Consider the following 23,195-nt stretch of genomic DNA (forward strand, 5'->3'; position numbering starts at 1 on the left):
AACATTCCTTTTTATATTTAGAAGTCTCCAAATTCATAATCCATTCTTTATCAATTTATCTCAGACCAGGGAGGCAATATCAATTTGTAAATCTCAAGAAAGCATTAAAAGCATGCGCAAATCATGTCGAGGTCGTACGGCCCGATCCAATAAATATTTAAATTGTGCACTGCTAGAGGATCGAATGGCGCGAACCATTGATGCATTTATTACCCAGCTCGTGAATCATACGTCGATACGGTCAAATATAAATAATAGAGTTACCCCGCTCGCGAATCATACGTGCGACACATGTACTCATAGATACACACATTCAAACAGTCAATTAAGAATTCATCAAGAAACATTTATCCAAGGAAAAGTTAATTCTCTTTTAACGATTTAAGAAAATGGGGTTTAACCCTTTTTAGAAATTCTTTTACTAATTCGATATGATTTAGGCAATTTCAGTTATCAATAAGATTACAAATATTTCAGTTATAGCATGATTTTGGGTCCTAGACTACTCAGATTTAAACATAATAGTAGCTACGCACGGACACTCGTCACCCTGTGTGTACGTAGCCCCCACAAATAGGAGCACATAACTAATTATTTCACCTATGGGGACAATTCTCTCTTACAAGGTTAGAAAGGATACTTACCTCGTTCCGAAGTCCAATAACCGGCTTCCAAGCCCCTTCCGACGACTCAAACCGATGCCCCAACGCTCCAAAATTAGCCAAATAACGGGCAAACTAATGAAAACACACCCTTATACTCATAACAATACAATTTATATAAAATCCCAACTCCACTCAAAAAGTTGACAAAATCACCCTCGGGCACGCGTCCCTGGATTCCAAAATTTTCGAAAATAAAGTTTACCCACAACCTCACGAACTCAAATATATAATTGGCTCTCAATTTCATGTCCAAAATCGTGGTCAAAATCCAAGAATACAAATTTCCTAGGTTTTCTTTAAAATCCCAAAAATTCTACTAATTTACATGATATTCCATGCTAAAATCTAGATATAATCCAAGTAATTAACTTGCAATAGGTGGGATTCACTTACCTAGACATGGATGATGAAAGTGGAGCTCCAAAATCGCTCCTAGGTCGGCTCCCATGGAGGAAATGAGATGAAATGAGTCAAACCCAATTCTTTACGCTTATACACTGCCCAGACGACTCTTCTTCGCGTTCGCGAAGAAGAATATTCCCAAAAGCCATTTTCCAAACTCTTCTCAGACTGCCTCTAGTATAATAGCCATAACTTTTGGTATAAACTCCAAATAACAAATGGTTTAATGTTTTGAAACTTAGACACCAAGATCTACAACTTTTATTTTTTGGTCATCTTCCAATTCCTTGTAGATTTTGAGATATAAGCTGCCAAAGTCAGCCCTGTGCAACACAAATTTCTTCTTCATCTTTCCGGACAGCACTTAGTATACCAACTATACTTTTTATACACAAATCCAAATGCTAAATGGTTTACGTTTCTGAATACTAGACACAAAGGGCTACAACTTTCAATTTTGGATCATCTTCAAATTCCTTATAGATTGTGAGATATGAGCCTCCGAAATCAGACCTATGCAACAGAGATTTCCTTCTTCGCGAATGCGAAGAACAGTCCCTGAAGCCAAATCCTTCTTTGCGAACGCGAAGAACAACACCAGACACTAGCATCAGCTATTGTAAAACAACCTGAAATGATCTGAAACCACCCCGAAACACACCTGAGGCCCCCGGGGCCCCGTCCAATCACACAAACTAGTCCCATAACATAACACGGACATGCTCGAGGCCTTAAATCACATCAAACAACATGGAAATCATGAATCGCACCCCAATTCAAGCTTAATGAACTTTAGAACTTCAAACTTCTACATTCGATGTCGAACCCTATCAAATCACGTCTGATTGATCTCAAATTTTGCACACAAGTCACATTCGACATTACGGACCTACTCCAACTTCCAAAATTGGATTCCGAACCCGATATCAAAAAGTCCACTTCCGGTCAAACTCCTCAAAAACCTTCAAATTTCTATCTTTAGCCAAATGACTCAAAAATGACCCACGGACCTCCGAATTCACTTCCGATCGTTCTTCCAACACTAGAATCACCATACGGAGCTATTCCCAGACTCGAAATCCCAAACAGACATTGATAACACTGAAATGCACTTCAACCCAAACTTATGAAATTCTTCCAAAAATGCTAACTTCCACAATAGGTGCCGAAACGTTTTCGGATCTTCCAAAACCCGATCCGGTCATACCCCCAAGTCCGAAATCATCATACGAACCTGCTGGAACCTTCGAATCCCAATTCCGAGGTTGTTTAATCAAAAATCTAATCTTAGTCAATTCTTTCAACTTAAAGTTTCCGAAATGAGAATTCTCTTTCCAAATCAACTCCGAACTTTTCGAAATTCAATTCCGACCATGCGTACAAGTCATAACACCTTAAGTGAAGATGCTCATGGTCTCAAACTTGTAAATGATGCGCTAGAGCTCAAAACGACTGGTTGTGTCGTTACAGGACTAATTTTATTTCTTTTTAGTAAATTTTATTTTTCTTATTCAATATTATTGATACTTAAGTTTGCAAACTTCTAAGGCTTAGAATTAAACTTTAAAGTTTTAAATTTAAAATTTTAAAATTCAAATTTGAAAGTACGTGACTACAAAAAATTATTTAATAAGACCAATAGGAAATATGTAAGGATCAAGCACCGAAGGCTTTCATTTTATATTTTTTCTTTTTTGTAAGTTCATCCATGTTAACATGCGGTTCTTGGTTTCCGGCATTGCTTGAATCGGAACCATAAACCATTATATCTCCAATTTCTTGGTCCTCTGCTTCATCTACCTCGTCACGCCCTTGATTTCGCCGTTCTGATCTTATCCAATCTATGAAGCACACTAGAATTTTCAAAGCGTTGCTGCCCAATAAATGACGGATATCTCCTAGTTGCTGCCTTGCTTGGATAAATGCGCTCTCTGATGCAACTGTTGAAATTGGCACATTTAGCACGTCTCGAGCCATGGCCGAAAGAACAGGAAATTGATTTGAGTTGCTCTTCCACCAATCCAACAGTAGAAATTCCTTTGTGCGGGGCTCTATTGACTTTTGCAAGTAGAATTGGAGTTCATCAATATTCGTGCTACTGGTTTGTTGATGTTCTCATAGTGTAGACCAAATCAAATAATCTTCAATACCATTATTATCATCCAAATATCGGCCCCAGATGTTGAAACTGAACTCGAAGGAATATTTGCATCTACAGCAGAAGAAGCATCAATAATGTTAGCATAATAATTATATAAAGTTTGTAAATGTTTGTGTAGATCATAAATACAAGTTTCAATATCAGGAGTTTCAGTTGGTCCAGTATCCATATAAGCATATAAAGCAGTGATTAATTGGCGACGGGTGCCCATTTTGATAGAAGGATTTAAAATATCACCACTTAGGTAAATAGGGGGAATTGGGTAGAAATATTTTTTAAATTTTTCTAGCATAAATTCAACAACAGAAGTACATCTTTCTTTCTTCTTCAAATTATGGAGTAAAAGAGAAATTTCAGCAATATGAACTAAACTATTTGCAATAGTAGGATAATAAGCTCCAGAAAACTCAAGTGTAGCCACATAAAAATTTTGTAAAAGTTTTACAACATCTTAAATGACATCCCAATTTCTAGATGTTAACAAACAGTTAGGATCGGTGCAATGAGAATTAGCAACTTCAATTATAGGTATTTTATATTTATAACACCATCTTAAGAATAAATAAGTATAATTCCCCATAGTAACTATTTCCTCAGGCATGAGTCTTGGTTTTAGTCCATATTGTACACATTTTTCTTAAATGCATTTAATCTAGCACTTCTATTATTTTCTTGAATTACACCGACAACTCTTTTAACTAAAGTGATCTCATCTTTAAATTATTCAAGGACACTCTTCACAATTAAATTATAAATATGACATGCACATCTAACATAAAATATTTCAGAAAGTGGAGGGTGTAAATGCGATTTTAATATTGTAATAGCAGCATTATTGTTAGAAGCATTATCAAATGACATACACAAACTTTTTCTACAAGATTATAAAATATAGCAACTTCATGGATAGTATTACTTATAAATGCACCAGTGTGACTTTGATCTTCATCATATTTAAAAGCAATAATACGTTTTTGCATACAAAAATTATCATCTATCCAATGGCATGTAACTGTCAAATAATCATTTCCATTTACAGCACGACCAATATCAGAAGTAAGAGAAACTCTACAAGAAATACTGGCGAACAAATAACGTATATATGTCTCATATTGTCTAAAAAGCCTAAAGATATCAGCTCTACAAGTACTTCTAGCAATACCTTTAAACAAGAGGTTATAAATTTTTTGAATATAAGTAACAGTATGGTGAAGCAGCAAAACTAAAAGGTAAATGACCTAAAACAATCATTTTAGCTAATTCTTCCCGATCTTTCTTAATATCGTATTTACCCATTAACCCCCCAGTACCCGGGTTAAGTTTTTGTTGCCCATCTTCCTCATCTACTCCTCAATCAATAGGGTAGTGCTCTACCATGTGCCTATGACCGTTCTCCCTCCCTTGTCGGACTCATATTTATAAACATCCTTACAAATTCTACATCTTACAAAACTTTTATCTTCTTCTAGTCTGTCAAAAAAATTCCAACACTTACTTCTTAATTTTTGATTCCTTTTAATAGGGAGGGAAGGCCTACTTGTATTACCACAACCTCTACCCCTAATATTTTGAGTTTGACTAGCATTACCAGGTGTAGCTGGTGGTGTTTCAAGATTATCAGGTGATTGAATATCATCTAAATCATCATCTATACCATAATTTTCTTGAAGTCGCTCATGATCTACATTTAAATTTTCAGAAATATGTGTAAAGCTACTAGAAGAACCAGCACCACCTCTTGATTTTTTAGAAGTTCTACTCTTACTACTATCACCCCTACTAATGCACATTTTTTTGGTTGCTCTTAATAAATCCATTAAGAAAATTAAATTAATAATTCTAAATAAATAAAAATATACACCAAAAAAGAGAAAGAGATGGAACAAGCGTATCGGGATTCCGAATGCTGCACTAAATTTGATATAAAAAATAAAAATCAAACTTCTATTGATAGATCGATACTTGATAGTTGATAACTTGATACCACACTTCACTTGAATACTTTATATTTGATAATAATAATTTTGTAATGGATAAACCAAATATTTGATGAAACTTGAAATAATAAGCAATTGAGAATTTAAGAACAATAATCAATATTATTAAGAGAGAATTAGAGTAGCAAGAGAGTAAATTATGAGAAAAAATGAAGAAGAAGATGGGCTATTTATAGTTTTTAAAAGGTTAAAATTGTAATTTATCAAATATTAGGGGTGGGGGCTATTTCCTTAAGGGGCTAGGCCAAAATGGCCATTTTTGCAAAAAAGGGCCTTTACCAACGGTCATTTTTGAATTTGAATGTTGGCAACGGTTCAGAAAATTTAAAAAAAAAAATTGTAACGGAAACTGGACTGGACTGGGCTGTAGCCCGGTAAAAACCCGTTAACGGATAACCGGACTAAGCGGGTTTTGGTGCACCGGTTTCCCAAAATATTCGTCTAAAATCCGCTCCCCGCCCAACCCGTTTCAGTCCGCCCCAAACACTACAGTACCGGACTAAACCGGATTGTGAACGGGCCAGCCCGGCCTGATTAACTGGTGTACTTTTTCCTCGCTAGAAAAAAAATAAGTTTGTAAAATTTAAGAAACTAAAAGTGCAAACTAATACTCCTACTACATCTTTATATCAGTATTTAAATATTTTACTCGAAATTGATACTTACCGATACTCATAACTAGATTATTATGTTCACCTATTGAAGATCAATTATGCAGATATAAGCCGGCTTTTAGCTTGATTTTCGTAATAGTGATGTCAAGTTAGTTTGCGCGTAGTTATCAGAAATTTGCTACCTTCCATTAAAGAGAAATATTTTATGTTTTTAGTCGCTTCAAAAAATAATAGTTGATAAAATATATATTTTTTAAATATATTTGTATCATGTACCTATAATATACATATTTTCAATACCTTGTGAGTAACTAATACAATTAGTTTTGATTGATTGACCAATTTCGTATTTTGACCCGTTATAGGCACATTGTTGGATTTGGCTACTTCTTTAAAAGCATATATGTCAAACGGAAAATAAAAAGGGAAATTGAAACCTGAAGCAGAAAATTCCAAATGAAATTACAAAGAATTTGTATATTCGGGTCAGAAATCAGAAACCCAATTCTTGTTTCCAGCTTTTCAATAACATTTTCCTTTCCAAAATTCAGCATAAACAAGACATATAAGAATCAAAGAAAGAAAAAGTAAGTTACACAAATGAAGCTTCAAATGATGTCCCTTTCGAGTCTCAAATGGAACATCAGATATCAAATCACCTTGTTGGATTAGTCTTGAATTCCTGTTGCAAAGCTAATTCAAGCAAATCTTCAGATTCTTCCATTAATTCAGGACTCAATCTGAACATAAGCACACAAAATTCCATCTGATCAAGAACACCATCCCCGTTCAAATCACCTTCTCTTAACATACTCAGCAGCTCATCATCTCTTAAATTTTGTAGCCCAAGAATTGCTGAGTTTTTCTTCAAACTCTCAAAAGTAATAACCCCTTTTTCTCTATCCATTAATAGCTGAAACCCATTACATAACTCTCTTATTAAACCATCCCCACCTAGCTTATTTGCCATCATTGGTAACATATCTTGAAAATCATTGGTTTTTGTACCAGCCATTATTTTCTTAAAATAAAAAAACTCTCTTTTTTCGTAGGAAGAGGGAGATTATTGATTGATGATTCTTGATTTTGGGGAACAATATGGTAGGACTAATATAAGGGGGGAAATAAAGGGGTTCTAGGAAAGAGGAAGAATTGGGGGAGGGGGAGGGGGGTGGGGGGGGGGAGCTAAGGATGACAACCAAATCACAGAGATTTTAATTACTGGTCGGCTTTGGTTCTTGCACACTGCAATTGCCTCTCTGTTTCTAAGAAGCTTGTCAGCCTGTCACTCTCTTAAGGGCAATTACTGTCATTTCACACATGGATTATTATCTATTTTTTTATTATTCCATGTCTCCTTTGACCTGCTCCATACTGCTAGGAGAAATTTTAAGAAAATCTTTTTCATTTTTTTAGGAAAGTTTTGGGACAACATATTTAAGTCGTGAAAGTTATCTGTTAATATTTGTATTAAGATAAATTATCTACATTAAAATTCTTAAAATACGATCTTTCTAAATGTTACATGCATGCGAGATGTTTTGTGCACCGAATTACCTTTTTTTTGTAGACTTTTAATTGTTCTTTTATTTTTGTGGTAAAAATTGCGTTGCCAACTGATTTGATATTTTTGTCTTGGTAGGAAGGGAATTGTTGAAAGTGGTGAGTCACATGATTGGGATGACTATTGTTGGGTTGCGAGGGGACTTGTGGTGGAAACTTGGAAGATGGAAAGGATCTCTAGGAAAGCTTTCCCAAACTCACCTAAAATTTCTTCGAGTCCGGAACCAAAATATAGTTTTTTTTACTTAAAATATGCAAATAAATGTTAAAAAAAAGAGTTACCAAATTATATATAACGCCACAAAAAGTGGCGCTATACAGTAACGGTAACTGCACCGTTACTGTATAGCGCCACTTTTTGTGGCGTTATATATAGTAAACCTGACACATCTTACATAGCGCCACTATTAGTGGCGCTATACCCCAAAATCCCATCTTACATAGCCCCACTATTAATGGCCGCTATACCCCTTATTAAAAATCCTTCCGTCTTCTTCTTCTTCGTTTCATCTCCATTATTTTACTCCCTTTTGGTCCCCCCCCCCCGATTCTGCCCCATTTTAAAAAAAAAAATTTGGGTCCCCCGGCACATAAAAGTTGAAGATTGGTGGTCCCACTGTCGAGTAGAGCTTCGTGTTATTGTGGATTCACTCTTCCGGAGTCAAAATTTCGATCTATTTACATTCCGAAAATTCTAAATCGAGGTATTTCGATTTATTTTAAGTTGAAACTTTTATAACAATGCATATTACTTGATTTGTATGTGTTCTATTTCGGTTTGTGTTTATTTTTTCCGAAACTAGCATGTTAAATTTTATCCGGATTTAATTTTAGTGTTGTATAAAAATATGTAAATTAGTCTAAAAATGTGTTTGTTAATATCCTCATGTATATTTATGTGTTTTTATGCCGTTTAGTTTAGATTATTTTTTAGCGTAGTAAAATGTAGACCTTTTTAGCGTAGTAAAACGTAGACCCTTTTAGCGTAGTAAAATTTAGAGCCTTGTAGCGTAGTATTGTGTAGTATTTTAGCTTAGAATTCATTTTGTTTAATTATCTTATATTCTAGCACGAAACCCATAATTATAATATATATATATATATATATAATTTTTACAATTAATTTATTAAAAAATATGAATAAAAATTATAAAAAAAACATAAAATTATTAATGATAGTTTGGTACCACTGGGCCTCAGAAAATCTAGCACGAAACCCATAATTATAAAAATTATATATATATATATATATATATATATATATATATATATATATATATATATATATATATATAATTTTTACAATTAAGTTATTAAATAAATATGAATAAAAATTATTAAAAAAATATAAAATTATTAATGATAGTTTGGTACTACTGGGCTTCAGAAAATCTAGCACGAAACTCATAATTATAAAAAAATTTATATATATATATAATTTTTACAATTAAGTTATTAAAAAATATGAATAAAAATTATTAAAAAACATAAAATTATTAATGATAGTTTGGTACCACTAGGCCTCAGAAAATCTAGCACGGAACCCATAAGTATATATATAATTTTTACAATTAAGTTGTTAAAAAATATGAATTTAAATTATAAAAAAACACATAATTATTAATGATAGTTATTAAAAATTATGAATTTACAGTTGACGACATGGATGCACCTATACATCCCGGCCCTCGGACGTCGAAGCTACTACCCCTACAGCCCCAGCATAGATCCGAGCATATATGGGGGGGAGAGTTGCTTACGCAGACTTTTCGGGGCAGGAGAGTGGATTTATTGTGGGAGTTTTTGACTCCTCCCCGCGTTCTACATCCCCGTGTGGTCCATCACCTGGAGGAGATGGGATTATATAGGATCATTAGCATTGGCCGGATACAGCTCGACTATGTTTTGATCACGACGTTGATTGAGCGGTGGCGACCGGAGACGCACACTTTCCATCTGCCCATCGGCGAAGCCACCATCACACTCCAGGACGTCGAGATTTTATATGGCCTATCCACTGATGGCTTGCCAGTTTTACTGCCTTGGAATATGAGATATTTTAATCAGGATTCATAAATGGATATGCTGCACAGGCTCACGGGCTTCAGGTCCGAGGACCCAGATGTAGCAATTGGGAGCAGTCGTATGAAGTTGGTCCGCATTAGAGACCACTTGGTGCAGATCCACGATACTATCACCGACGACTCAGCGGAGGTGGATGTGGAGCAATATACGAGGCTGTTGTTGCTCCTTCTATTTGGGGGGTCTTGTTCCCGAACACTTCGGGGAACCTAGTGAGCCTCCGTTTTCTGCATCATATTGCGGACTTCGATGATACAGTCAGCTACAGCTGGGGTGGTACTGTCCTATCATTTTTGTACAGGCAAATGTGTCGGGCATCCATGGGCACACAAAGAGACGTTTCTGGCTTTCTGCCGCTTCTACAGGTGACAACTTATTCAAATAATATGTCCTTTAGTTACAATTCTACCTAGTTATAGTTAATCTTTACGTCAACTTTGTATGTTAGGTTTGGGTGTGGGAGCGATTTCTGCAGCTTCGGCCACCTCTACCACAGCTACCGGCTAATGTATATATTCTCGATCTCCCTCTAGCTTGTAGGTGGGTATTGCGTCATAGACTTGCACGAGAGTATCATGGCCATCATAATCTCCCCTTCTGTAGGGATGTGTTGGATTTTCTGGAGGACGCACAGGTGAATATCTAACTAAACTTACCAATTATTGTTTAACTAGGTGTTTCGCATACTAACGGTTTGTGTTATTATTTGATAGTTCATCTGGACGCCGTACAACGAAGAGCTGATAGGTACCCTGCCAGCGTATTGCACGCACGACCGCCATATTTGGAGGGCTTTCGTCCCTCTCACGTGCCTCGATATTTTCGAGCATCATGCCTCAGAGCGAGTATTTCGTCAGTTTGGATTTCTGCAGCCTATACCGACTCGGCCTGCATGGGATCCTTTACATTATGAGAGGGATGATCGGATGAGGGTGGACGACACATTTATTGATTGGCTGGCAGCGCAGTTGGGTATTTGGGACAGCCGAGGGGACTTGACCCCAGCTCTGCAACACTTTCCTATCGAAGTTTATATGGCATGGTACCGCACTGTTTCCTGACTTTTTATCGGGAACCCAGTTCATTAGGTAGATGGTCGGTACGTCTCATACGCCGGGAGACATGAGGCTCTGGTATGTTTTCTGTTATTATCAATTACATTAATAGTAATTTCGAGTCAAATACATAGTTTATATTAAAAACTTTTGTGCAGGCGATTGGATTGCATACCGTATATCGTATGGGGCAGCAGATGCAGAGTTATGTCCACGATCCTGTGATCATGCAGGAGTATAGTCGTCGCTTCATGGATGTGGCTGCCCAGACACTGCAACGAGGCCGATCGGATCAGCGTTTGGCACACGAGCCAGATTATGTTGACCCAGCCACGTACCAGCGAGGTCGTGGTATGCCACGAGGTGGTGGCCAACGAGCTTCTACTGCTCCACGATGACCTGCTGGTGCCAGACGACGTGGTCGTGGGCGGAGAGGAGGTCCCCAGCAAGGGGGCTTTGAGGCTCCTGCTGATGATGTTGCTGCTGATATGGGAGGTGGCATGCATGAGACCGACATGCCGTCTTACAGCCTTGGCATTTATGACACTCCAGGGACGTCGCAGGTGACCCCATCGGGTCAATTCTTGATCACGGGCTCGGATTTTCAAGGAGTGGAGTTGGGTAGATATTTCCCTGGCCCGTCTACCACTGATGAGTCTCGACCGATCCGAGATTTTGATAGTGGGCACCGACTGAGTTATGGCAGCTCATCACATGCGCAGGTATGAGTTTATTAGTATTAATTTTATTACTGTTTTTACTATAACTTATTTATTTTCTTTAACTTTATTAATTTACTTTTTTAGGCTTCATGCGATGCTGCGACAGATGACTACATTCAGGATCCAGACACGATTATGGTAAGACAATATAAATTTTTGTGAATTGTTATGTAGTTTTCTATACTAAGTTTGATATTATTATGTAGCCTTCTACTGGACCTGACAGCACCACCGATACATGTCATCCTGTGCCGCATCCGGCCATAAGGAGACGACTTGATGATGATGATCCTGATAGCGTACCCGGGCGGCAGGGGATGCGCCTCAGGCCAACGGCTACTTTGAGACACACCGGATGCGGGACACATTGATTCGGTCTTCCATTTTTATGTTTTTTTGGTGTAAATAATATTTTTGTATACATTAACAACAATATTTAATCGAATATGACAATTACTTTTTTTAGTTCTCATTTCGTTTTATAGTATTTGGTATAGTAACACAACAACTTAAACTTAACTTCCACTTAAATTAAAATAAAATTTAGTACAACAAACAAGGAAAACATTACTACAACACAAACACAAACATAACAGGCCAACATAATAAAAATACATGACATATGAAAATGACACTAAACACATACACGCCAATGCTCCATCCTCAGTTGTCATTTATTCTTCGCTCCAACCACTTAAATCGTTCTTCCATTTGTTCTTTTTCTTCTTCTAACTCTTTCACTCTCGCCTTCACCTCCGCAAGTTCCCGTTTATATTTTTCGTTGCGTTCCTTGTGTGCTTCACAATTCCATTCTGCTCTCCATTTTTTATCTTCCACCTCCTTCAGTTTCTCCCTCATTTCTGTAATAATTCTATCTCCCTCCTTTTGTATTCTATGCTGGTATAACCACATATTATGAAAATCCTGTAATCTCTCCCTGTAGCTTTCCTGATAACATGGTTCCTCAGCCCATTCATCAAATTCACAAGTAGGTTCGTCGGGTTGCTTGTACAACGTGTTCATACAGCACCAATAGCGGCGTCCAGCGTTAGCACCTTCCCACCCACAATCCATCATGCATGGTTTTCCACAGAAGCAAATTGGTGGACGACCAGGTTGAGCCATTTGTGAAATATTTGCTTATAATAAAAAACCTTACTTACTTTTAATGAAATATTTCTGGGGGAAATTTTTAGCACACAAAATAACTACAATGACCCCATTATTTATAGGCGAAACAACCCACATATAGCGCCATATCTAATGGCGCCATATCATGATGTTGACAAGACGACTTTATGTCAGCCGGTAAGCTTTTTCAGTTCGACAAGACAAAACACACATAGCGCCATATATAATGGCGCTATATTTTGCGTATTAAATATCGTGATGTCGACAAGACAACACACACATAATAAATATACCGATAATTATATTAAATTATTATTTAAATAGGTAAAATGGGAAAGTACAAATCATAATTAACAAACAAGAAAATTTTATTTCATAAATACTTAAATCGTATACATAACAACTAATTATTACAACATGAACTCATGGGTAGTTAGGTACAATAGAAGAACACCCGCCCTGAGCTTGATTACTGTTGCCACCCAAAGGACATTTTCTACGGTCGTGTCCTGTTTGCGAGCATATACCACATTTGCGCGCATATACGGTATCACTAACATCCATTTGGTTCCGTATACGTGTTCTCTTCTGCACCTGTCTTTTACGCAAATAGGACTTGTTACACACCATTTTAAATGGTTCTGGGGGCCGGTAATGCTCAGCACTCACTGGCTGCAACTGACCACTATATGTATTTAGGTATTTGGAAACACTATATTGTTGATCAATATAGTTGGTCTCCGCATAACCAACACGTTGAAAACACTTGATGGCATGTGAACAAGGCATGTGGTAGATTGACCATTTCCCACATGAGCATAACCTTGTGGATTCATTTACAGTATGTACATTATTACCCCGATTATTATGGATAGCGGTGCGAACTTCAAAAATACCTCGTTCGTTATCATATTGCAAAAAGGAATGCCAATGTGCTCGCCGTCTGTATTTCTCTAATCTCTTCATAGGCACTGGCATAAATTCAACACCCCTTTCCATCAATTCCGTTGCAGCTGCAGACCGTTGCACAAACCTCTCCGCCATCTGCTTGAACGACATACGCACCATGGCTATGACGGGCAATCCTCTTGCTGACTTTAATAACCCGTTGAAGGATTTTGACATGTTTGTAGTAAGAATTCCCCAGCGTCTGCCACCATCTGCATGCAACGTCCACTTTTCAGGGTCATGTCGCATTAACCAACGATATGCTGCCTCGTCTTCTTGCCTGATAGAATCCATATGCCTCCGGAATTTATGTTGTTGGTGGTCTGTTGCTGCCATCCACATCAAATCATGTAGATCCTTTTTGGGATGTGCCTTCTTGAAATTGGCCTTAAAGTGCCTCACACAGTAACGGTGGTATGCATAAGGTTCTTGCCAGGCAGGAAGGTTCTCCACAGAACTTAATATACCCCCGTGCCGATCAGATATTAGACAAATACCTAAACGCTGTTGGATAACGTGCTCTTTCAGGTGGTTCAAAAACATTGCCCACGTCTCTGTGCTTTCATTGGCACAAATAGCAAAGGCTAGAGGAAATATCTGTCCATTAGCATCCACTGCCACGGCTATCAATAGCTTGATATCGTACTTTCCATAGACATGAGTTCCGTCTATGGATATTACGGGCCGGCAATACGGAAAACCATCAATTGCTGGCTTAAACGCCCAGAACACGTAATTGAATATATATTCTGGTTTACCCGGACTCCGCTCAAGCTTCCATTCAATAACTGTTCCGGGGTTAAAGTGCTGCAGTGCAGCCATGTACCTAGGCAGATCCGCAAATGACTTATCCCAGTTACCATAGACTATTTCAAACGCTCTTTTGCGCCCAAGATATGCCTTTCTTTTAGTAATTGTGTGGTCATATTCCTGGTGGACTGCTGTAATGCACTCTTTGATTTTATACCTTATGGACGCTTCGATGTGCGGAATAAGTACAAGAGATATCAAGTCAATATCCAAGTTGAAGTGATTCCCGTTGAAAGTGTCCATTTCGCATGTGTGGGTGGGAATGTATTTACCCACTTTCCACATACCTGTCTTCTTCTTCGACGCACGCAACATCCAATTACATGGCCAAAACCACCTGCGACAAATAGCCTTGTATACCGTCGGACTTGACTCTGATACCTACATCTCACGACACTCTTTAACATTGTGCATTTTACAAGCCCTGCTTACGCGTGCTTTATCAGGAAAAAGCATCCCCTTTGCAAGCACCATTGGTCTAGACTCATCCCACATTGCTGTCCGGATTTCATCAAAATCCCTTGCGAGAGCTTCCACATCCGGCACGGCTGGCAAGTTATCAATATAAGGAATCTCCCTTGAATGAAACGGCACTTCAGACTCGTACACTTTTCGTCTATGGGGGCTCTCTTCAAATCGGGTCCTTCCTCCTCGTCTTCTTCATCACCATCCTCACGAGCAAATGGTGTCTCGTCTCCCGATTCATCGGCATTGTTATCGTAATCGTTGTTCTCTTCCTCACTCTGTGCATCTGCCAGATCCTGATGTAATACGTCGTTTTCGGGCAATTGAGTGAGTACGGGTAGTTCAACTTGCTTGTTTTCACTGCACATTTCAACAAAAATATAAGCTACTAAATTAATAAATGCTTTATATATGGCTATATCATTTCACTTACAAACCGTAATGTGATGACATTCCATGATGGACGTTTTCAGTTAGGTGATGACTACCGGATGGGCCACTTGTAAAATTCATATCCGGCCGGTACCCCCTATTAAATAAATGAGCGTTAAAATTAATTCAATACGCCAAAAATATACATAATTAACACAAATGAAAATTGAAGTTTACCACTCTTCTTGTGAATTATGGAAAGCAGGGTATAAATTATTTTCTCGCTGCTCATTCGCCGACGGTGATAAATTTAAATCAAGAAAAAATCTTTCATCCGGAACATGTCCGGCAAAAACTGATCCAGAATAACCACCCGATGACTGGGGGTTATCTCTACTACGCACAACCTCGTTTTTTGGAACGTCTTCGACCTTCACGTACATCTCCAACATTGTGATTACAAGAAATTCCCGGCATTCGTCCGGAGTCCTCAGGAAATCACTCAAAGTGTCATCATCGTCGATGTTAAACTCTGAATAAAAAGCAACCCCTTGCGGCGTAACGGAATACGAATATCTTCCGGTTACTTTGAGTATCACTAAACGCTTTCTCACACTCATTTTTTTACATAACAACGATATCAATGTTTCGTACTCCATTGAAAGTGGCAATTTAACATTACACTTAGCAGGTAAACTGTAGCCCACAGAGTTATTCTCCATCACAACCTCACCCCCCCCCCCCTCAATATAATGATACTCTTATTCTACGTTCTTCAGACATAATGAAAAAATGCTGGAGAATTTAACAATAATAGAAACCAACAAGAGTTAAAAAAAAAAATTTGAATGAAGTTGTGGCGATTCTACGATGTTTATATAGGAAATGGCTAGCCGGAGAGTTTTTTTTTTTTTTTTTTTTGTATATAGCGCCACAAAAAGTGGCTTTATACGCTTTTGAATTATTGAACCCAGAAATTATTGGTGGGGTCAGGTAATAAGGGGTATAGCGCCACTAATAGTGGCGCTATGTAAGATATGTCGGGTTTACTATATATAACGCCACAAAAAGTGGCGCTATACAGTAACGGTGCAGTTACCATTACTGTATAGCGCCACTTTTTGTGACGTTATATATAGTTTGATAACTTTTTTTTAACACTTATTTGCGTATTTTGAATCAAAAAAAATCACATTTTGGTTCCGGACTCAATTTCTTCACTTTCCTTTGTTCCTTCTTTTGGTTCAATAGGAAAGATATGTTCACATGTATATCATATTATATTATAGCTACTTAAGTTAATATATTTTTAATTTTAAATTCTAAAGAATACTTCCTCCATTCCCATTTTTATTAGATACTCCCAGCGTTTACTTTTATTTGTTCTTTTTATTTTTTTTATTATACACATAATATTAATTAGTCATTTTCAATCATTTTCTCAAATCCATTAAAAATATGCATCAATTAATATGGGTATCATGGTAAATCATGCACTTTATTTATTATTTCTTAAGAGGTGTGCTAAGTCTATAGTGGACAGATAAAAATGAACAGAGGGAATACAAAGTTTAAGATGCTAATTTGACACACATATAATAGTAGTAGTAACAACTTGTTTAGATTGTTGTTACATGTCGTTTCATAATGTATCGTATTATATAATGTTATATTGTATTGTACTATTTGATGAATACAATGTTCGGATAGATCGTATCATTTGCCGTCATTTCAGGATGTCACGCACCAACAATACGATAATAAACTTGCAACACTGCTAAGAAAAAATAGAATATGGAGTAGAGTTATCATATAAAAATGTATGATAAATGATAAAATATAACTTTTAATAATAAGAAAAGGCCAGATAAGCGAAAAAAGCAAGGAAACGACGCAACCACACCAAATCCGTCGTTCCATAAAATGACACTTTTCGTCGTTACATAACAATAGATTTAACGATACTATAAAATAAAATAAAATTTAAGTAACAATCAAAACAAACATTGTACTTAAAGTAACAATACGATACAATGCAATATGAAACAACCATCCAAACAAGCTGTTAGTAGAAAATATTAAAATTAAGATTATTGAAAATTTAGTTGATACAAATAGCATCACGCTAGATATTTAAATTTGAATAGTATAATGAGTTTAGAATTTGAAAGTCGTGAAATTATATAATAATAAGTATTAAAGTTTTTGGGGTACACAAAAATAGAAAAATGTCATAGAAAATGAGAGCTTCACAATATATCTAATGCCCAAGCCTAAATTATACTTTTTAGTTATAGTTTTACTCTTTGCAATCAGCGCTCTAATAAATACTCTATCTCCAATTTATTTATTTATTAAGCAAGAATACCAATTTGGTAATCAATTGCAAGTGGGTCCGATCGATGGACATTAATTGTTACGTTTAAAAAATAATAGACACTGCATAATATTATATCGCCAAACATTTTGCATACAATAGCAGAAGAAGACTCCTCAGTAAATAAAGTAGATCAAATTATCCAATATAACACCTGAAGAAATGGATCTTGTTGGATAATATCCACGTTAATTAATATGGATCTTATGGATAATATGCACATAACTTAATAGAATCAGGACAATGAAATTTTCGTCATATATCTGTTTTGGATAATATGTGGTGTGTCCTTTTAAATGACTTAGTATATTGCGGAAATTTATAAAAAAGAAAAAGAAAAGACAGAACGAGAAAGAAATTTCAGAAGTCAGAGAAGTAATTAGCTAGCCCTGCTTCTGGTAATTAGTTTTAGATTTTTTGGTCCAAAAAATCATTTACAAAAGAGAACTACTTTTTCTTTGTTTTATTGTTTACAAGAAAATAAAGTCTTCCTTTTTATTTCATCGTAGAAATTCCCTAGTCAGAAGAAGGGCTTGGAATCCTCTAGAACTTTAGTCTATTGGAAGTTGCCTAATCATTTAATTGCTAGTTGGGCATTTAATATTATATGGTGCAAGTTATTATTCTTTTTCATGTTGGAAAATGGAAACTCATCTTTCTTAATTTGGTTGAAAGCTGATTATTTAAAAAAAAATTATAATAAGATTAACGTATTTAAGAATTACTTTTAAAAAAATTGATTTGCTAAAGCGCCAACTTAAGTTTCTTATTAAAGGTTTCAGAATAAAGAGGTGGCTACAGACTTTACACAAAACTTTTTGAGATTTAGCTATTCATTATTTTGGTGTTTTATTCACTTCGCATTAGCTTTTTAATTATTTGATATTAAAAATCGGTGATACGTTTAGCATTGTCCGGTTAGGCATCTTTAATTATTCCTCCCTACAAAATAAAAAAAAGATGGCATGTGGGTCTAGAGTCTCCTAGCTAGGCCCTAGGGTATTCAAACCAAACCGAAAAAATGGCACTAAATCAAAAAATCAAACCAAATTGATTAAAAACCCTATTTATTTTTTATTTAATTTAGTTTGATATTGAGTAAAAAAATCTGAACCAAACTAAGATATAAATATATAATTTTTATATATACTTTTAAGACTTTATATAGAATTTTCTTTAGAAAACGTTTAAAAATTTTGTGATCCTCTCATGGGAAATACTTAATAGAACTACAAAGTGTATTCATTTTTATTTATTTTAAATAATGAGTTGTATCACTTTCTTATCAAGTGTAATTAAAATACGTCGTTCATCTATTTATTCTTCCATATTCATATCAATATTTCTTATATTTTTTTTATCGAATTTGAAATGGTATTTCGATAATTTTAAATTAAATAGAATATATCATTATACAGGTATCAAATTATTTTTTATGTTTAATTACTAAATTCGATTAACCTTGAAAGTGTGCATGAATAAAAATTTTTTTTGAGACAACTAATAATATAATTATCATGTGTTACTAAAAAAAATCCTCCTATAAGAATATCTTAATAGATCATATGTTTGTTAATTTTTTAAATTTTTACTAAATATATATTCACTATCAAAATTTTATCTATAACTTTAACAAAGTAAGACTAAAATAATATTTATATAACTAAAAGATACGAAAAACCCGACCGAACCAAGCCAAACAAAACCAATATAGTTGATTTGGTTTGGTTTTAATAAAAAATGAACCAACCCGGTCCATGTACACCCCTACTCCTAGCTTATTAGATTAAACATGTTATGTCGAATAATTTGCAATAAAAGAACAAAACAATTACTCCCTCCGGTCCAAAATAAGCTAAGTGATTTTTTAGCTTTTTTCTTGTGGTCCAAAATAAGTGATTTTTTCAGATTTTAAGAATGAATTAATTATTTTTTTCCTACATTGCCCTTGAAGTAATTAATGTTGGAGTATGTGTTAGGAGTGTTTATGTGAAAAGATAGTAAATGTTAATATGGTTAATTTCATTGCTAATTAATGTTAAAATGTGGATTTCTTAATATGCGTGAAAACAACCAAAAAATCACTTATTTTGGACGAAGGAGTACAAGATAGTAGAGCATGTTAATTAGTTACTAAACAAAGCCAAATTCCGGTCTAATATCTCCATTTTCGATGGTGATTAATTACCAAGATTAAGATGGTGAAAGTTAAATCCAAGTGGGGTGTGATGGACGTTATTACGTTTAAAATACTTGATACTGTTTGAAGTTACATCCCCATAGATTTTTCAAACAAAAGTAAAGAATTCTCAACCTATAAAATAGATGAAATTATCCAGTATAATACCTTAAGAACTGGATCTTGTTAGATAATATGAAGGTTAGTTGTTACTTAATAAAAAGACTATCTTAATCCATGATTTTACTTTTTCGATTCCTGATTACGATAAACTGTTGTGTGACTTTCAAATAACAACTAAATTAAAACAGAAAAGGCTAACTCGTGTCTTGTAACTGTTTCATTCTTGATTCGGTAATGAGTTACAAGAAGATTGTTATCTTTTCACACCAAAATAAAATCATCCTTTACAATAATAACAATGAATAACAATACCCAGTATAATCTCACAAGTACGATAAAAGACAATAGTGCATACGTGGCCGTACCCTTACCTAGTACAAGCATAAAGGTTGTTTCCCCTAGACCCTCGGCTCAAACAAGCATGCATAATCAATCACAATAGAATAGAGCGAGAAACGCAGTAGGAAAAAGACAAAGAAAGAGTAATACCAATGTGTTAGTAGAAAATAAATATGACACATGGAATTATGTGTAGCTGACAAGACATGTTACGTGGATCAGTAAGAAGATGACAACTGGAATATTGCATTAAAAGATGCATGAGTTACAATAGGTACAAGAAAATCACTCACGAGATGAAGGGATGCGGTTGCTCGAGTCTAAATCATTCAGTAGACACAGACTGAATAAATCAAGACAGTAAGAAGGGGAAGATTCACAAACCTCTAATTAATGAGGAAGAAGAATTGAAGCCGTTACAGAATCTCCATAAACCGTTATGATTGTCAATCATAACGGTTCATTAATGTCATTAATGTTCATAATGATTCGGCCATAAAAGGGAGGAAACGTTATATTTGTATATTCCTATATAAGGGAAGAGAATTTCACTTGTAAAGACATCTGAGACAATATTGGAATATATTCGCTTTACTTTTCTGCTTTTCTCTATATTGACTTTGCAATCAGTTATTTCATCACTTACTCTTGTTCTTTTCCTTTCATATAATTGAGAAAATACGGAATTTCTTAGTTATCAGTAATCTTAGTTCTTCTAAAAATAGGCTTTGACCGAAAGATACATTTTTGGTTAAACAACCAACAAGATAAAAGAATAACCAGAACAAAACCATCTAGGTAGTAATAAAAATATAGGAAGATTGCAAGGTAGCTGTCAGCATCCGCAGGACCTTATTACTCCTTTTGTCATTTCTTATTTTGGACAGTTAGACAGGTTATATATATCTTAGTTTATAGTTTTAAACGCTCATGACTTAGTGACATTCCGATGTTTGGGACTCGTTTTCGTATTTTATATTATTTGATACGAGAAGACAAAGGTAAACAATCTTCGATCTATAATGTTAGAAAATCTTTATTGGATGCTGAAACTCGATATCCTCATTTAGAAAAACTTGCTTTAGCACTAATCATGGTATCTAGAAAGTTAAGGCCTTATTTTCAATGTCATCCTATCTCTGTAGTGACCTCTTACCCCTTAAGAAATATTTTGCGTAAGCAATAATTATCAGGTAGATTAGCCAAGTGGACTATAGAGCTCAGTGAATATAATTTCATATATCAAACCTAGAATTTCGATAAAATCACAAGTTTTAGCAGATTTTATGGCAAACTTCAGCATAGGGATAGTACCAAAAGTATAAAAGGAACGGCAGGTGTTCAACGGGTCTAATCCAGGTACGTGGACCCTATTTACTGATGGCTCCTCAAATGTTAAAGGAGCATGTTTAGGCATTGTTCTAATCCCACCTTCGGTAGAAACTATAAGGTAGGCAATAAAGTGACATCCCATTACTAACAATGAAGCAGAATATGAAACTGTAATTGCAGTCTGGAATTGGCACGAGATCTCGAAATAGTGCAGATTATAATCAAGAGTGACTCGCAACTTGTAGTTAATCTAATGCAGGAGACTTATATAGCTAGAGAAGCAAGGATGCAACAATATTTGGAAAATACACAAGACATAATCAGACAGTTCCAATCTTGGAAATCGTGCAAATACCCATGGAAGCAAATGTTGAAGCAGACATGTTATCTAATCTCGCATCCACGGCAGAAGTGACAAATGAGGAAAACGCATCAGTAATACATTTGTTTCATTCGACACTTGATCAGGACAAAATGTGATGATCCAAAAAGTTTTCACTTGATTTACAAGTTAATTTTGTGTTCTGAGGCCTTAAAATCCTCCTTTTATCTCACCTCGATTTTCATGCACGGTTCGGGCATATATCCAGAACGCTTTTATGTGAAAATTTGATAAAAATGCTAATTTGGCCTTTAAAATTGAATTTAAGTTGACTTCGGTCAACATTTTGAGTAAACGGACTCGAACTCGTGATTTGACGGTTCCGGAGGGTCCATAGCAAAATATGGGACTTGGGCATATGCCCGGAATTGAATTCCAAGGTCCCAAGCCCGAGAAATGAATTTTTGAAGAAATTTGTTTAACTGAAATTATAAGAGTTTTTGAAAATTTAAAGATGTTTAAATTTGATAGTATCGAGCCTGTATTTTGGTTCCGGAGCCCGGTATAGGTCTTATATGGTATTTACGTTGTGCCTGTAAAATCTGGTTTAAAAAGGAATTCATATGACGTTAATTGGACCCTCGGTTGTGAAATTTGGAACTTAAAAGTTCTTGAAATTTTTCTTAGATTTTTATGCTAAATTCATTGTTAAAGATGATATTTTGGCGATTCGATCGCACGAGTAAGTCCGTATGATGTTTTTAGATTGGTATGCATGTTTGGTTTGGATCTCCGAGGGCTCGAGTGAGTTTCGAAAGGAGTTCGGGATATTTTGAAACTTAGAAATTTTCAAAGTAGAACAATAACGTAGAACAATAACGTAAATTTAGCCATATTTTTATATCTTCTTCCCCAAAATCAGACCCTAGGCGATTTTGGAAGAGCAAATTCAACACCAAATCATAGATGTGTGTTTCTAAACCCATCTCCTTCATTTCCCATCAACACCCATTAGATTTCTAGGCTTAAATATTTTTCTTCCATGGTAGAAATTGGGAATTTGGGTAGAGTTAGGGCTTTTTGAATAATTGGAATTTAGACCTCGTTTTGGGGTCGGATTTCAAAACTAATTGGATATTTAGGCTTATGGGTGAATGGGTAATTGAGTTTTGGTCCGAACCTCGAGTTTTGACCAAGCAGGCCGGGGGTCGATTTTTGACTTTTGGGAGAAAATGATAGAAAACCTATAATTTAGCATTGAGGTTGAATTCTTTAGCATTAATTGATGTTGTTAAATTAATTTGGGTTAGATATAAGTGAATTGGAGGGAAAATCTAAAGGGAAAGCGGTGCTTGAGGCTTGAGTTTGGCTGTGGAAATTTAGGTAAGTGTTTGGCCTAAATTTAGCTTGAGGGAATATGTGTTGTGTCTTATTTGCTATGTGTTGGTGTCGAGTACAACGTATATGTGAGGTGACGAGTATCTATACGTTGGTGTCAAGCATGCCCGTGAGTCTTATATTTGGATTTGATGTGAT

At 35.6% G+C, this 23,195-nt stretch overlaps 2 protein-coding genes across 2 annotated transcripts; one reads left to right on the top strand and one right to left on the bottom strand.

Moving 5' to 3' along the window:
* Window positions 1-6,494: 6,494 nt before the first annotated feature.
* Window positions 6,495-6,854, bottom strand: LOC104246577 (calcium-binding protein KRP1-like). Its single transcript, XM_009802390.2, has one exon. The coding sequence runs from the start codon at window positions 6,852-6,854 to the stop codon at window positions 6,495-6,497; it is 360 nt and encodes a 119-aa protein (XP_009800692.1).
* Window positions 6,855-9,804: 2,950 nt separating this feature from the next.
* LOC138872937 (uncharacterized) lies at window positions 9,805-11,680 on the top strand. Its single transcript, XM_070151358.1, has 5 exons — window positions 9,805-9,849; window positions 9,933-10,024; window positions 10,952-11,261; window positions 11,346-11,399; window positions 11,468-11,680. The coding sequence occupies exons 1-5, from the start codon at window positions 9,805-9,807 to the stop codon at window positions 11,630-11,632; spliced, it is 666 nt and encodes a 221-aa protein (XP_070007459.1). The 3' UTR covers window positions 11,633-11,680.
* The last annotated feature ends 11,515 nt before the right edge of the window (window positions 11,681-23,195 follow it).

Source organism: Nicotiana sylvestris, chromosome 7 (assembly GCF_000393655.2).
Source record: "Nicotiana sylvestris chromosome 7, ASM39365v2, whole genome shotgun sequence".
Taxonomy (NCBI): Eukaryota; Viridiplantae; Streptophyta; class Magnoliopsida; order Solanales; family Solanaceae; genus Nicotiana; species Nicotiana sylvestris.